A 17,362-nucleotide genomic window follows, 5' to 3' on the forward strand; every position below is an offset into this window, starting at 1 on the left:
CACGTCCAAAATAAAAATGGAATAAATAAAGTTATTAAAGTAATAAAAAGAAATAAAAGGGGAACAAATCACGTGGGGAGAAATTAGATTGGGAACGTTGTTTGCGGCCGACATGCCATCAGTGTCTACATGTGTGAGGCACGTGATCACACTCTTTTCACATCTCGTGCGGTTAAGGTTGGCTTTTAGGTTCTATTATAAATTACAAAATATAATATAACCAGACTTTTTATACTAAATAAAGTAAATCAACTTTCAACTTCCAACACTAATAATTCCAACTCTTTATTTTCTATCACATAAATATCTTAACTTTTCAATCGATCGGTCCATTTTTAAAGTAAAATAATGTTTTTTAATTATAAATTTATATTCAAATTGAATATCAAACTATATATATCTTAATTAAAAAATTCAATTATCAAGCCACTTGTGTTATAATTTTAGATACGTTTAATTTTTTTTAACATTTAAAGCACCGTTTTAACGTAAAACATTTCAAAAACATGTATTTTAAATTATCACACTGGTTTAGACTCAATGATCTTATGGGAGGCTCATTCCCATTCCAAAATTTTGTTTTACTGATTAAGGAGAGGAAATCATGAAAAATGTCGTGCTTATTAACTTTTAAGTATCTTCAGCCTTCGAGTAATGTAAAATTCGACAAGGTGTTTTAAACTGTTTTTTAGGAGAATTTTTAGATTTTTTTATTTGATTTTTTGTATTTTAATCTATCATTTCAATACCTTTAATTCTAACTTGAATTGATCGCAAAACGATATAAATTGTTTATCATAAATCTAAATATATTTTAAATGTTTATAAATTTTAATGATATAAAACAGCATTTATTCTATGCAACAGGTACACTAAAAGACTATTATGATTAATTATATGTTTCCACAACCTTGAAGTGAGTAGAGAATGAAATGTGTCATTATATATATATATATATATATATATATATATTGGAGAGAACAAACGTAACGGGGAATTGTTGGGAAATTGAATTTGGAGGCACGCAATGTTGAGCAGAGTCTTGACAATTGCTTTGATTCACACATTTTCATATCGATGTTAGCTTGGTCATGTGATCCTGTCACTTTCCTGCCTCACAATATTTTGCTTTGTACTATGATGGCTGAATAACTTCCAAGAGAAGCAAGAGAAATTGCTTTTCCAATCAACTTTCTCTGTTATCAATCAAAAATCATAACTGCCATGCTTTTGGAATGGAGAGATTGAAGGTGTTAAGAGACCAAAACCTTGGTAGATTGTGTCCCAAAATAAATGGAAACAAAACGAAAAAAGAAGGGAACATAGTCAGTGTCCAATGTAAACGGCTCAAAAAAATAATTAACAATTATGCATAGTACAATGGTAAAGTGGAACAGGCATGTAACACCTGGTAGTGAAAGTGAACCTACTTGTAAACAAATAAACATAGCTATTACAAAAGATTGTCTTTAAAGAAGAGGACATACATGTCGTTGAACTGCGATCTCTGCCACAATGCACCTACGTGATAATAGATTATTATTCAAACTATCCAATTCATTTCTTGTTTACAGAAGAATTTGGCATGTGTTGTAAGCATTGAAAGTAGGGTATGAAATAAACCAGACTTCTTTTTAGTCCAAGCCAAAAGCAAGCAAAAAATCCAACTGTTTAGTACACTAAATTATTTAGTAGTTTGGTTCTTTAAAAATAGTAATAATGTTTTAAACATGAAATTAACCAAACCGTTCAACTCAAATCGAGCTGTTTTACAGAGCATTTTTAATTGGAACAAAACCATTAGATTTATTTCGAATCCAACTATTTCATAAAATGATTCTGTTTGATTCAATTCGATATTTGAAAGAACTGTAATTTTCAAATTCTAATTAGAATAAGAATGGGTGCAGAAGGTTATGTTGTGAGTTTTCTAGACAGATTATAGAACAGTGAAACTCGTCCGTAGAAATAGGATTGACCAGAACTAATAGTTAATAAGGAGACATGTAGTGTAAAAGGGGGCTAGGTTATGTAATTGGTGCATTATTAAGGGAATAAAGTTATTATAAGAATATAAGAGGAAGGGACAAAGCATAGGTGCTATCCAGCGTCGTCAAATGAAGCATAATCTATTAAGTTGATACGGTGGGCATGATTTCACGTATCTCCTCCTAATTTCTAATCAAGCACCCTTCAGTTAAAAACATGGAAAAGAAACCAGAACTGCACATGCATTATGTATGTCCTTTTCCTCATATACATTATTTTTTTTTTTTTTCCTTTTTTCCATGTGATATCTATATAGATTGGAGATGATTGGGTTAGATCTAGTCGGTGCAAGAACGTCCTTATACGGAAGCTGATCTGGATTTTCTGCCCATGATGCCCAATCTCCATGCTTCCTGCTCTTCATGTATTTTGAATTTAAACACTCAAGGAAACGAAATATATACCAATACATACCACCATTTATGAAGAGCTTTTTTCACATCCAACATTACAACAAATTTGGAATAATGAGGGAAGTATACGTAACCAACCTCTAATCATCAGCTCCTGATTCATGATGAGTGTCCCCCGCAACTTCAGCTCTCCGTACTTGCTGATGCAACTGGCATTATGTACGAATGTTAGGCCTTAGTTTTCTTTTGAATAAATCAATTTTCATTTTATAGGGGGGTTAATTGAACAAAACCAGATTCACATCTTCGCATTCTTTTTGCATCACAACGAAACGTAAAATTTCTATTCGTTGCAGTTCTAAAATCTACTTTAGAACAATGTTACAGAGGGCATATGTTGGTCATGGTATGGCCATCCCTAACACAAGGAAAGAGAGCAGATACCACGCAAAGGATATCATATAAATTTACACACAAAGGTGAAAATATGGGGTATGTGGTGGGGGAGAAAACGGTTGAAGCTAGTTCTGATTACTTTAGCGGGGCATCACCCTCCTCAGGAGCAGCTGGCTCATCCTGTGGCAGACCAGACTCAATTATTTTCTCCTCGATAGGAGAAACTTTATCTGAACTATCCTCTGTTGTATCAATAGCTTCTTCTGATTTATTATTCTCATCTAGATGAACACCGTCTGAAGAATCTATTGTTGTTTCAACACGGTCTTCAGAATTATTTTGGGCGGCTGGCGGCTGGGATGTTGGAGAGACGCCTAACCCTTTAGAAAGAGAGACATACTTGAAAACAAGTTGTTTGTAATTATTTAGCAGGTCTTCAACATCACTTACTGTTAGATCTCCTACACTAGCAAACAAATATGGAAACTCCCCGAAAACATCATTCAACTTGTCCTCCTTCAAAATCATACTTGCCCCTTTATTCTCCAAATCCGAGAGGGATGGAACTTTTGTGATCAGTAATTCATCTGCAAAAGCAACTTTCTTGCTTTCTGATCTTGCCACAGAGGACGGAGTTTGTAGTGCAGGGTCCCTATTATCATTCAAAGCTTTATTTTTGTGCCTAGTGGGTTCTGCTATTGGATGCTGTCCATTATTTTGATATGGTGAACCGGGATCTTGCGTATCAACTGAAATGCCTGAAAGCATAGCACGAGCAAATTCCATGCTACTCTCAAACTCAGCTTCATCCATTGAAATGGCTTTTGCATCAATGTTTGAGATGAAGGACTCAGCAGAGAGCATGTTGGTAAAATAATATGCTGCTTCTGCAACCAATCGAGACTGATGCCTAAACCTTTGTATGTACAGTAGATTTGAGTGCAGTTGTGGAGGGTTTGCCTGCATAGTATCATTTAGAAGATATTGTCAAACGTAAAAATCAAGAATATTACATTAGAGTGGCACTTAACAATACAGTTTATGAGAATATATAGTTGCTCTTATAGTTAACATTATTTTTTCTAATTTCTGGTATGCCGTGCGTAAAAATATAAATTTCATCCTTTTTAGGAAACATTTCAGAAGAAAAGGTCGTATAGCTCACAAAAGTCGTGTAGTTGCTCTTAAGTCTCACAAAAGTCTAATTGTCTAGCTTCATCAATTCAGTTTTAAGCAAAAACTAAAATAAAATAATTTTGACAGTAAACATTTCAGAATAAAAGGTCATATAGCTGGGCACCATGAGCAGCTCAATGAGTTCTTTAAAGCGAGAATTAATGGAACATTCAGGCAATATGGCCGGGCCATGAGGACCGGACCAGTGCATGCAAAATGACATTTCAACAACCACGTCAAATATTTATTAGGAAATAAGCAAGAATGTGCATAATAGACCAAAGAAAATACTAAATTATAGAGGCACACATTCACATGTCATACTCATAATTTTATGGAAAGTGCAAGTAATAATAGCATTCTATCAAGCAAAATTATTTCTACTTGACAATTATGCACGTATCAATTTGTTAAGAAACATTAAGATTACCTTTAGGGTTACATAAATAAGCACAGGAAGAAATTCATCAGCTCCCGGAGGATTCTCTTTGGAAGCAAGCGAAGCATTAAGCAGCAAGTTGCTAATAACCCTGCAACAATTCAGAATACACACAAGTTTGTCCCTGGGTGCTTTGTACATGTTGATCTTCTGTAATTCTTTCTGTGCGAGCTGCCACCATAAGAATGATAGCATATAATAACATTTATAGAAAACAGAAGTATATGAAGAAAGCCATGAACATGTCAAAATAGTAAATTTTAGCAGCCAAATCATTGTAAAAACACAAGTACACAGCGTAGGAAGATTCTTTGACAACTGCTGCTGGCAACTAATAAATTCTGTATTTACAACTATAGGAGTCAACGGTGGCACTATGGCAGAGCGGATATAGTATTCCAATAGCGAACAGTTCTCAATTGCCACAATTCTGGTCGCAATAATGGCAATATAGCAGTTTTTTGTGTGCTATATAGATGCACTACCATGATATAGCGTTCAAAAACCCATATTTCCCCTAGGCAAAAATATTCCACAAAAAGTTTCCTGTTTTGAACTCTGTTCCTTCACACTTTTTCTTTCATGTATTATGTTCCTTGTTGTTCCTCTAGACTTCCCAGTTCACATTTGTTATATTCTTTTTCTGTCAATTTCACCATCAGCTTTCTATTTTAAACTTTGTTAGTCCTTCCTTCGTTCTTATTGCTCCTAGATTGATTGTGATTGCTGCATAAACTGTGACTTAATTTATTATGAAACTCTTTAATTTTGTATACCTTTCCAGAGTGGTGTAGTATATGCTATTTAGTTAGTATTATAACCTTCAAAATCATGGTCACCCTGCTTCCAGTCAGAGTTCTAAATCCTGGATAGCAGCTGGCCCAAATAACCATAGTGGGATAGCCGTTATTCTGAAACTTTTTTTATAACTTTTATGATGTATACATATAACTACTCAAAAATAGTAAAAATTTTAACAAAAAAGTAATACAAAGCATACAAATATCAACAAAAGCCATACAAGTTTCTTTAATTGGAATTCTTAATCATTAATCATCATCGAAATCCAAGTCTTCATTTTCGATACTCTTACAGCTCCAGATTTAACAAAAAGTAATACAAAACATACAAATATCAACAAAAGTAATACAAGTTTCTAATTGGTCTGTAGCGCACACTATATAAAACCTACTTCCTGCGATAGCATTATCAGAGTTGACCGCTACACATCACTATCTGAGATTTGATACAATGTTTACATACTGACTGACTACCAACTAGTAAAGGCCCAAGGATACATCAGCCGTAAAACTTATTTTGAAGAAAAAATTGGACAATCAAGAACCAATGAATCTAAAATCAAAAGTGAGACATACCCAAAAACTAATCAATCTAAAGGCTTAGGGAAATAATGATAAAAAAGCAATAGTAGTAATAAATAAGTAAAATTGGAGAAAGAACACGCCAGCTGTTATAACATGCTAAAACTAAATTACAAGAATAAGGATCCCTATGATATGAACATAGACACATTGTCCGTGGTGCTTATGTCCCTAGTAACAAGAAACAGGTAGTTGTTGTGGGGGGTTCAAACGTAGAAATTAATTATTTAATTTCAACAAGTTCAATTAAATTATGATAGAGCAAATACCAAAAATGTTACAATTGCATTAAAAACCAAACCACAATACAAGAGATATGAGAAGAATTGGGTAGAATTTGAGATTGATGTTGTAGCAACAATAGTAGATGATAGAAGAGTTCATTAAACATAAAATACAGTGTCCCTTTTTAAGTAATAGATAATTGTATACTGTGAGCTAGGTCAGATTACTTTTGAATGGGACTCACCAACCACGATGATTCATTCTGAAATGGTGGCTTGATATCCAAATTTTCAGGTCGAACAAATTGTTGAACCAAAGCCATCTTCTCAGAAAGTTGGTCATCAAGTTTTACATCATCTGGAACTGAAGCAAATACACGAGCAAATAACTTTGTCATGACATACTTCTCAAGCCCCTGTAAATGATCAAAGTCCAGAGGTAAAGCAACCAGTCAATATAGAAGACTATATACTAAAAGAATATAGAACAGTTTTCTATGAAAAACAAAGTACGTAGGTGCAGGAGCTAACACTGGATTCTCTACTTGAATGAATTCGTGTTGTTTTCCAGAAGAAAAAAAAACATTAATTATTGACACTTATTTCACCTGTTTATACCAGGGAATATTAAACCAAAAAGAATGAACTTTCATAATACGACTTTCATAAAAGAAATGGCAGATCAAGTGGAATTGAACTTGCATGCTTCTTATCCAAAAATACTTGTGTAACTAGAATACACACGTTGTGCATCATCAAAACCCTTTGTTAATGTTAGGTGCGGCGGCAGTCCAAGTTTTATTTACCTAATATTGAAACTAAAGAATAACAACCTTCTATAAATTGCCTAACAAATTTTTGAAAAAAATTGTGTCTCAGTCACTTGCTGCATACTTTAAGTTTAAGTGACATTCATGTGAATAGAAATTAAACTATATTTATTTCATTCTGATTTTCTCTACAATATTGGACCTCACATACCTAAAGCCCCAGCTATGAATCATCACAGTGAGTTACATATCCAGGGAAAACCAGGCTTGCAAGACAATACGCACCCACAAGGGATTAAATAATAGAATAAATGAGTGAGTATTTCTGTAATGCTAAGGAACACAAAAGAGTAAATATTAAGAAAGCTAAGGAGAAAAATGCAAACCGATAGTGAATGAGAGATTAACTTGCGTATGCTAGCATAATATTTTTAGAAGTAAACATTAATTTTTTAAGTGTTGTCTTTTATGCTGACTGTATCGATGATTACCCAAATTCCCAACTAAATTTCTACAAGTTAGAAGATCCTATATTGAAATTAGTAGACTGCAAAAAAGAACACTGCAAATATCACAAGTCAGATTTTAAAGTGTTTGATAGCGGAAAGTGAATAATCCACCGTATCATATAGCAGATTGAGTCATGGGCATATCGCGGAAGTTACATAACAGTTGAGATATATGATATATAAATTATCTAAGTATAAAAAATTACTTTGTATGCAGATAAAAATAAATAAAATAAGCAAGATGTTAAAAGTCCAATTGGCTGGAGAATTGCCAGAGATGACAAGAGGATGCAAAATGAATGCTGTAACAATAGCAACAGTAGACAGAGTCGCAATCACGGTTCCATGAAACTCCTCTATGCAAAAGCTCTATAGTGCTACTGCAACGCTATTTAACAACACCGTTTCGAACTAAGACATGCAGATTTTCCATAGCCTGTCTGTATTTGAATCAATACATAAGCTCTTGCCTAGCTTCTAAAGGTGCATATATGAACAAGCTTTAAAACAAAAAAATAAAATTAAAAGTGATTTCACGATAAAGCTTTTTTTCAGAGCCTTTTTTTCAAAAACTGTCTTTTTAAACTTCTGACAGAAGCACTGGAAGAATTATTTTATGCTTTTGTTGTTTTCCTCTAATTGCAAATCCTAGCACACCGGTAAAGTTGCACCTTGGTGACCGTTGGTCATGAGCTCAAATCCAGACAAGGCCTTTTTGGCATATGTAAGAAAAAAAACTGTACAATTATCCTCTCCAATACTTTCACGAAGCAAGGAGCCTCTGGCACTGGGGTGCGTCAGTCGTTTAGTGTTTTCCTCTAATTATTAAAGAACAAATTTTCTAGGCAGGCCATAAGATGAGGATTCAGATTGGTTCATTTCCACTAGATTTCTGGTGCTCATGAACATCTCACGCAAATTCGACGTTTCTAAGGACTAAATAATCATCTCAGATAATCAGACACAATTCCAGAACAGCAATTCATTAATTAATAAGTGCTATACTGCTATTGGAAGACCCGCTAGTCTTCCTTAACATTTCTGCCTTATGTCTGGTGTCTTCAATCCAATTCTATATTTTATGTATAAAACTTTGGATCTTCATCTGTGCCTTACAGAATTCACCATTATTGAGGGGAAAAAAACGTAAATAGGACACGAAAGGATGAGCGAGTCGTAGTAGTGATCATAAAAATAACCCAATTCAATCAACCCGAGATCCAGCGCAGAACATAAAACTTTAAATGTCTTCAATGTGAGGTGACAATAAGTAAGTTAGTTGATTAGTTAGTGTAAAATTGAAATGTATCTCCATTTATAGCGAACAACAAGTAGAAAAAGCATGTTAAGAGTTAAGCAGAAACTGACTTCACCGGCACTTTCGAGCTCCTCCTCAGAGCAACCAGCCCAAAGTGGATGAGCCCTGAAATCCGCTTCCATTTTCGCAAGGAACGCTTGAACCAAGGCACTGTCCCTCTCGGGATCAGGAGCATTGTTCGAAAACGAAACGATAAAACTGCGAAAATCTCACTTCGTTAGTTAGGGTTCCGATTCCAAACCTAAATCGTGATCGCAATGTAAAAAGCATGAGAGCTCAGAGAAACCTTTTGATTGCTTTAACGAACTCAGCGGCGGAGGGCTGCCGCATGCGCTCGAGGAAGTCCTGTAAGCCCAAGAATACATCGGCGTTTTCCATTCTCCGCCGCCTCGTTGACACCGCCCAAGACGGAGGACGCGATCAAACACAATTACCATCTCATTTCACACAAAATCTAGACATTTTATTCCATGTTTTCCCCTCCATAATTATTATAATATATAAATAAATTCATTTTTAATAATAATCATTAAATGAAATGATAACTGCAACAAATAAGTTTAGAAATTAACATAGATTTAGTGCTATCCAATGAGAATTAATATAGACACTTGAGGGAAATTAAAATTCTAAGATTACCACTCTGCATCTAAACTTTTTACCATTGTTTCCTCTTTTAAAAATTCATTGTTTAAGAAAGATACTAGTAGTCACGTACTTAATATTAAACTAGTAATACCATTTTTTATCTGTTTTACATATTTAACATTAAACTAGTAGTAAATTAATCAGATTAATTTATTGATCGTGGTACCTCTCTAATAATAATTTTATAATTGGACTACTTTGAAATAATATTTTTATTTTCAATAATCAATAGAAAAATATTATAATATCTCTTTTTATTAATATATATATATATATATATATATATGAGTTAACTTTTATATATATATATATATATGAGTTAACTTTTATATATATATATATATATATATATATAATTTATCATGAAGTTCAAAGTTATTTTCAAAGAGTGGGTGAATATCTACTTGATTAAAAAATAATTCTACAATTATTCAATAATATCTTATGTTTATTAAACTATACTAAGGCATTAATCACTTAGTATTCCATGTGCCAAAAGTTTTTATTAAATTAAGATTATATAAATGTATATACAAAAATATAATGAATAACTCATTAATTACAATAATAATCCCATGTCATTTAAAGCTAAAATTAAATTTCTTTTATATGATAGCTTGGATCATATCCATGTATACTGGTAGAGTTTATCCTTTAGATACCAAATTATTCATACAATTAATAACCTTAACCACGTTTTATTACACGGGATATATTTAGATTTTAGTTAGAACATCTAAATTAATTATGAGTTTTTATTAAACACTCTAATAACATCTTGAACACTTTTGTTTATTTGTAACTAAAATTCACTTCAATTCCAAATAACTTAAAAGTTTCAATAAATTTTTTCCACTTTGAATTAAGTTCAACTCAACTTTTCTTAAGTGAAATCCAAATACATAACAAAAATTACTTAATTGATTAATTGTTAAGCAGAAGACTTCGTAGTTCGTACACTAAAATTAAAATTAATTAATAATAACAGATAATATTATTAATTAAACTATTTCCGTTGAAATTTTATAGTTTAGTTTTCATGAATTGACGATAATACTTTTACTGATTAGTATAATAAAAATGTTTTTGTAAGATAATTATTCATATTGACAGTGACAAGGTTTGGTAGGGGAGGAGACAGCTGTAATCACAAGGCAACTTTGAGCTGATATATTGAAGCAGTTGAAGCTATTTTTATTTTGTCAATGTCCATTTCCTATGGCTTTTCATAATAAGGTGAGTGCCCAGAAGATGTTTGAAATAATATTTACGATCAAACGTAAAAATATTTTATAGTTTGTCCTTTTATTACATCCAAATAGTGATCAAATTTAACGCATTAGCAGAACTATGAATAAATTGTTTTTCATTACAAAGGGCATAACAACCAATCTAGTCCAAATATGGACAAAAACATTGTATAAAAGGAACAAACTAAAATTATAAAATAGAATTGACTTTGTTATATAACACCTTCAACAGTTGTCATACCTCCCACAACGGTCCACACTAAAAATTAAGACTGGAAGGCCATCATATCCATATCCTCAAATCCACATCCAAGCAATTGCTTACAACCTTCAGCTTCCACAAAAATTTATGAACCAGCCTTCTTCACCACCTTTCAATACTTTACCAGATCCTCCATGTTATATCTAGCTATTTGCAGAAAATTATCATTCTCAAAACTGAAAAATGCCTTTGTTCCAGCTGCAGTTAAATAATTAGTCTCTCTCAAAACCACATAACAAAACCATCTTCCTCTGAAAATTTCTAAAATAAAGCACTCCAAACAGCTCCATCCCCTTCACCACACTTTGAGTGGACATATTTAATCTTCTCCACTGACTTGCAGATTCCACTGCAGCTCCAATCAAATGAGGCTACACATATGTTACCCGCTTGTGCCTTCCACTCACAGTCTACACAAACATCAAACATAAATTAGGATCATTTCCAAAAGAAAAAAAAAGTGAGATGGTGGAATTAAGAAACTGAGTTCATGTTCAGATTATCCTTAAATTTTACTAATGATGGAGCTTATGATTGCTTCCAGCTTACTAAACCGAAGCAGCTTCTATCAAGAACAACTTGAAGAAAGAGATATGAAGAAGCTATATATTAGTGACAACAAGACAACACCATAAATTCCTAGCTAAGTGCAAAAAAAGTGAGATGGGGGAATTAAGAAACTGAGTTCATGTTCAGATTATCCTTAAATTTTACTAATGATGGAGCTTTATGATTGCTTCCAGCTTACTAAACCGAAGCAGATTCTATCAAGAACAACTTGAAGAAAGAGATATCAAGAAGCTATATATTAGTGACAACAAGACAACACCATAAATTCTAGCTAAGTGCAAGAACATATAAGGGTAGAGAGTGTTTGCCAGTCAACAAAACTAGTTCTAAGTACCAAAACGTTATTGCAGTAGAGACTAGAGACGGTTTTTTGGTTACATATTTTCAGGTTATATACCTGGAGGAGTTCCACAGCACATATTGCGGTCATCAATATGCTCAACTTCAAGACCAATGAACCATGCACCAAGCGAGACATCTTCATTAGCATATTTATGCAAAATAGGCCTGCAGTCATAATTAGGATCCACATGAAATTTCTTGAGCAGACAATATTCCATCATAATTCTTACTGGTTATATAAACATGGACTGATCCCTGAGCTGAAATTTCATATCAGTATCAATTTAAGTTGTCATGGAAAAAGTTTCCTGTGTTAATCAAAGCATGACTTAGAAATAGGTCCGATTCAATTTAACAAAATTAAATTAATAAACTCTATTAAGGTTTATATCTTCAGTTGATTTGGGACTAAGCCACCATCATTGAGACTGTGATTATATGGCAACTCTTGGATAGAGGTGACCACAATATTTTTTTAAAACTTCCCCTTCGAGCCCAGGGCTACCGGCTTGAAACACGACAAATGGCAGTGAACCAACAATGGATTTAAGAGAGACTTTTATACCATCTTAAAATACAAATTTAAAGCTTAATTCACCTTTACAAAACTATCTTATAAGATGAAAGCACCCCAAACTTTTATAAGTTTTATTCAAGTCATGTCTCTAGTCAATATGAAACTAAATTGTCACCTTAGACACTGCAATTAAGACAGCTTCAAAGAGAACACAACTAAAACGGAATAGGGTTGATCACAACTAAGACAGCTTTCCAACATCATGCAAAATAATTTTCTTTCAGTAAAAAATTCTGAACTATCATCTTGCACGAAGACTTATTCCTGCACAAATTATCTAGCAAAAAAGTACATAGAAGTGGCCTAGAGATCAGAAAATAGTCAATTAATGTACGAAAAAATCACACGTACTGGTTGATGGAAATGTAAGTGGCCAGATCTTTAGAGATTGCATATATCTGCCCAGTTGCATGTCGGAAGTATTTGTTCCCCTCTTCTCCAAATTTCCAAAACTCGGGTTCATGGTATTTGACATCCCTTAAGATGCGAAACAAAAGTGAAACATAAATACAAAACCACAATGAGGGGCATAGAAGAAGGGTAGCCAGAAGCACAGTGGACTTACTTTCTAGAAAGGACAGGTCCAGATTTCATACATCCAATGTAGACCCTGGGTTTTGATCGGTGACGAGCAAGGGTTGTTGCCAGGACACCTAAACAGCAACACATGTTAGAATATTGAGGCTCATTTGTGAGAGAAATGGGGCAGAGGAAGTAGGTAAAGAAAATAAAATGGCCAGGAAAAACAAGAAATCCATAATCCTGAGATAGCATGTACCTAAATTAACATGGACATCATCATCCACCTTGACATAGAAATCAGCATCCCATCTTGCAACTGCGGTAGAAAAGAAAATCTTTGTTTTTGCAGACAGTTCGTGATAACCTTCAACATGTTCCTACAACATAATGAAAAATCAAATATCACACTCCAATCAGATTATCCAATGTTTTCTCACACTCTTTTTTATTAACAATGATCTGCCTTACTAGGCGAAGAAAGTCTTTGTGCTGAGCTTCTTCGGAATCAATAGCTCGATCTAGAATACTGTTGGAAGTAGCACTGAGACAACAATAGCAATATCTCCCATGTTAGCAACGTTAAGTAGCAACACATATATAAATATTTCATCTTTCACTTAGGATAATGTACATGTAAATTAAAATGTTTCTTGGCAAGGTAACAATAACCATCCCTTCACAAAGAGTGAAGAGTAAAAGGGGAACAATTACTATGACGTGTGCACAGGTAATAATAACCAAACTTCCAAAACTCAGTTTTTATACTAAAATGTGCTTCTTATAGATAAAATATTATGAAGTAGATTTTAGTCTATGGCTCTATACTAATAAATTTGGTGAAATTGATAAAAATATTAATATTTCATATTGACTCAACATGGAAATTAATATTAGTTTCATAAGTTTCCTTTTCGATCTCACATGTATGGGCAGTACAACTGTTACAATATATGAAACATATCTCATAATATTAATCTTTTATCTTAGAATATTTTAGAGCAACTTAAATTATTTCTTAGGAATAATTTTCCTATTTCCTTGGTTTTCATATTTCCTTATCATCTCACTATGTGTCTCCTAATTTAGCAAATATTTTGATTAGTATAAAAAAGGATTGGCATGTTATCAACACAGAAGACATCATAAGATAAAAGTCAATACAATCTCAATGTATTTAATTTTAATTCTCTAATTAAAAACTGCATTGGGGAAAGCATCACTGCTGACAACCTCTTGTATCCATTAATGTGAGCATCATATCCTCCTCCTATATCACACAGAATATAAACAAAAGATAAACTCGTGGGAGATTCAACTAAATTACTTGATGAAAATCATGGAGCAAAAAGCACCCATGGTTAACCCCATACTCTAGCTTAGGATGGTCGTAACCCAGTATTTTAAAAACATGCTACCTAATAGTCTAATACCATTTTAAGTGGTAAATTTGATTATGTTTATGCTTTAGGCACAATACAGGCTATAAAGGAAACGGAATAGGAAATGATCGAAGAAAACAAGTCGATATTTTCAATGAGTATTCATGTTAAGAGAGAAATTAAGCAATAATATGATTCAAACTTCAAAGGAAGGGACAACTTGAACTAGATATGTTGCAAGAGTCTTTGACTAACAAGGGGTTGCGGAGGGGACAATTGACATTAGAAGCCACTTTGTAGTCAATCATAGTTCTTTAAGGTAACTAGGTAAGCACTCAAAATGTTGATTACGCATAATGAACATTTGAAAGGTGCCCATGTTTTTTATCTAGCAGTTAGATAGTAATGTTAACAGAGACAACCTTGTTCTGGTAAACAAACAAGAACGATCGTTTTGTGTTGTTACATTAACTCAAATAATAACACTAATGTCCCATTATTTTCTAGAGGTGTTATTATAATTCTCTCTTGGTTCACACCAAACACTGTCTTGATAATTTCACGCAGTTGACCAAACCGGAATTACCTGTGGCCAATCATGAACCTGATAACAATTCCTTTCTCCCTTTCCAACTGAAGAAGTTGTTCACCTGATACCAAACGCAACATTTTAGAAATGAATTAGGGCAACTACCCCCTTAAAAATAGGCGTTATGAATATGGTTCCATTTTAGAATTTTTTGTGCCTTTATAGTTGACTCCTAAAAACATATTTTTCTTCTTACCTTGAGGCATCCAAGTCTCTCTAACTGAATCACGCCTCTTCCTGCTACTGAAAGCCGTGTTTATGCCAATCACTATAAATGCTTTCTTCCTTTGAGCACCTTCCTCGGAAGTGGTGGTTGAAGTATTCGAATCAGAGATCCCACTTTCACGAGAACTCCTAGCCGCTGCTAACTCCATCTGAAGCATGGAAACTTGTTTGTCTAAAGCTCTGGCATGCCTCCCAAGAAATTTAAAGAAACATCAATAATTAGAAAACAAAAAAACTTTAACTTCAAACAAATCTGAAGAAATTGAAACAGAATCTAGGCGGCACTCACTGGATGGCTTCATGGGTCTTCTGTAACTCGCTCACTGCATCCTTGGGCTGCATCTGATGGGAAAGAAACAAAAAGATTTCAAAAACCAAAGCAAAGCAAAACGAAACACTTTGCTGTGAAAAACCTTACAGGAAACAGAAGAACCGAAGCATACCTTCTTGGTCTCGCAGTCCCCTGAGATCACTTGCAGCTGTTGGTCCCGCTGATGCTGCGCAATAAGCATCCCGTTTGATTCAGGTGGGTCCCACATCCTGCAGTCAAACAAATTCCCAGGATCGGACCATGATGTTTAACTTCTCATAAAACAAGCCCCACCAACCAAAGTTTACATCTTCACAGCTTAAAACAATTAAAGGGGAGAGTTCAAGAGAGATACCTGCTTGTGATGAGCATACCAAGAATGAAGGAAAAGACAGAGAAAATGGGAATCCATGATGCAGAGATTTTGGTAAAGGTGCGGGTCTTCATGTTGAAAAATTGGTGTTTGAAAGGAAAAGTTTGCTGGGAATGAAGAATGTGAAGGGAGGGAGGAATGGGTCTAACGAGAAGAGAAAGAGGTAGGAAGTTGCAACGCAGATACGATTATTTATGTGGAAAAAGAGGTTAATATATAGAAAGGTTACAAGATTTGGAATTTAACCGTGTTGTAAATAAATAGTGACGACTGTTAAAGCAGTTACAGTAGCGTGATGCTCCAATGTGTCGAATACAATAGATATCCTCTGTGTTGGTGTCAAATGTTTGGCAGGTAATGTTACAATGTGGGTGTCTCGTAAGATACGGCGTCTACTGTCTCGCAAGTCAAACCTAGAATTTAAATCTCTGCTCATCTGGAATAAATGTCATTAGGTCTACTATATGGTTTTTAACATTTTTTTCATACCACATCTAAGTTAAATATTTTTTTTTTATAAATTATATATATATATATGTGTATGCTATTTATGAATTTTGGATTTGAAGATAAATAGTATTGCTAAATCACCAAATAACAAATAACTTATATATGAAAAATTGTTAATTATTCTTTAATGTGTTTTTCCGTATATTTTTTATTGATTGAAATTTATCAAAACCTATAAAATTAAAAAAATATTAAATAAAGAATGAAACTTACTCAAATTTAATAAATTTAATCAAATAATAAAAATATGTTTATAATGGATAGAATTTTTTACAATAGATAAAATAATTAACATATGCATCACAATGATGGTTATAAAATATCTAAATTCATATTTTTCGTGAAGGAAATGCGTGTGCTGATAAGTTTACTAATTTATGATTTTTTCATAGAGAATTTTTTTTTTGTATAATAGGTTTCCACCTTGTCTGTTCTTATAATTCTTTATGAATAGGTATAGTCTACCTATGTATCGTTTTTGTTAACATATGGGTTTTGGTCTAGTCCCCCGTATTTTTGTATTTTCTTTCTTTTTTCTTTTGTTTAATAATACTTTTTTCATGTGATGGTAAATGATTGTTGTTACTTGATGTGTCAGCCTGATCTTAAGTTGCATAGTGATACCTAACATGAAAATTTTTATTTAAAAAAAGTTAAATATAATTAAAATTTAGATGGGTTTACAAAAATAAATATTGTTAAATATAATTGAAAGTAAAATAGTACAAAATACAACCTAACATACGAGATAGACTAGTAGAAAAGAGACAATATGTGCACTTTTATTCAAATTAATTACTAAACATAATATAAAATTGTTACAGTAACATCAAACACATTATTTGTCTTTTCAAAAGTTATCAAAGAATTACCTCAAAAGTTTTTAGCTCACAAAAGATTTATATTTAACTCCAATACTTTCAGGAAGGTACCACAATAATTGAGACTCAACAACTTTTGAAGATGAATATTGAGTAAATTTATGAGATTAACACTTGAAGCATGATCAAAGTCTCATATATTCACAATAATTTACATGAAATTGAGATAACACCATTCACACATCCTACAAAGTGTTGTGTAGGAATTTCTTAAGCATGGGTTATTAATTTGAATATCTCATTATCAATACAAATCTCCACATTTCAAGAACAAGAACAATATACCATATTATTAAAGTATTAATCAA

General features: G+C 33.1%; 2 protein-coding genes across 3 annotated transcripts; both read right to left on the reverse strand.

Moving 5' to 3' along the window:
* Positions 1-2,684: 2,684 nt before the first annotated feature.
* Positions 2,685-9,309, reverse strand: LOC137822953 (vacuolar protein sorting-associated protein 9A). The gene is made up of 5 exons (XM_068627988.2): positions 8,903-9,309; positions 8,667-8,814; positions 6,265-6,435; positions 4,405-4,584; positions 2,685-3,758 (listed from the first exon to the last, which is right to left on the reverse strand). Exons 1-5 carry the CDS (start codon positions 8,992-8,994, stop codon positions 2,934-2,936), a joined length of 1,416 nt encoding a protein of 471 aa, XP_068484089.1. The 5' UTR covers positions 8,995-9,309; the 3' UTR covers positions 2,685-2,933.
* A 1,300-nt stretch (positions 9,310-10,609) lies between these two features.
* LOC137822954 (beta-1,3-galactosyltransferase 7) lies at positions 10,610-16,102 on the reverse strand. 2 transcript variants are annotated; one of them, XM_068627990.2, is made up of 11 exons: positions 15,646-16,102; positions 15,424-15,520; positions 15,270-15,322; positions 14,952-15,160; positions 14,753-14,816; positions 13,256-13,328; positions 13,044-13,164; positions 12,831-12,918; positions 12,617-12,742; positions 11,744-11,853; positions 10,610-11,186 (listed from the first exon to the last, which is right to left on the reverse strand). In XM_068627990.2, the coding sequence occupies exons 1-11, from the start codon at positions 15,735-15,737 to the stop codon at positions 11,038-11,040; spliced, it is 1,182 nt and encodes a 393-aa protein (XP_068484091.1). In that variant the 5' UTR covers positions 15,738-16,102; the 3' UTR covers positions 10,610-11,037. The 2 variants fall into 2 exon arrangements, with proteins under 2 accessions (XP_068484091.1, XP_068484090.1); XM_068627989.1 differs by having other exon boundaries at positions 14,952-15,169; positions 15,646-16,097.
* Between the last annotated feature and the right edge of the window lie 1,260 nt (positions 16,103-17,362).

The sequence above is a fragment of the Phaseolus vulgaris genome, chromosome 9, assembly GCF_051622355.1.
Source record: "Phaseolus vulgaris cultivar YP4 chromosome 9, ASM5162235v1, whole genome shotgun sequence".
Taxonomy (NCBI): domain Eukaryota; kingdom Viridiplantae; phylum Streptophyta; class Magnoliopsida; order Fabales; family Fabaceae; genus Phaseolus; species Phaseolus vulgaris.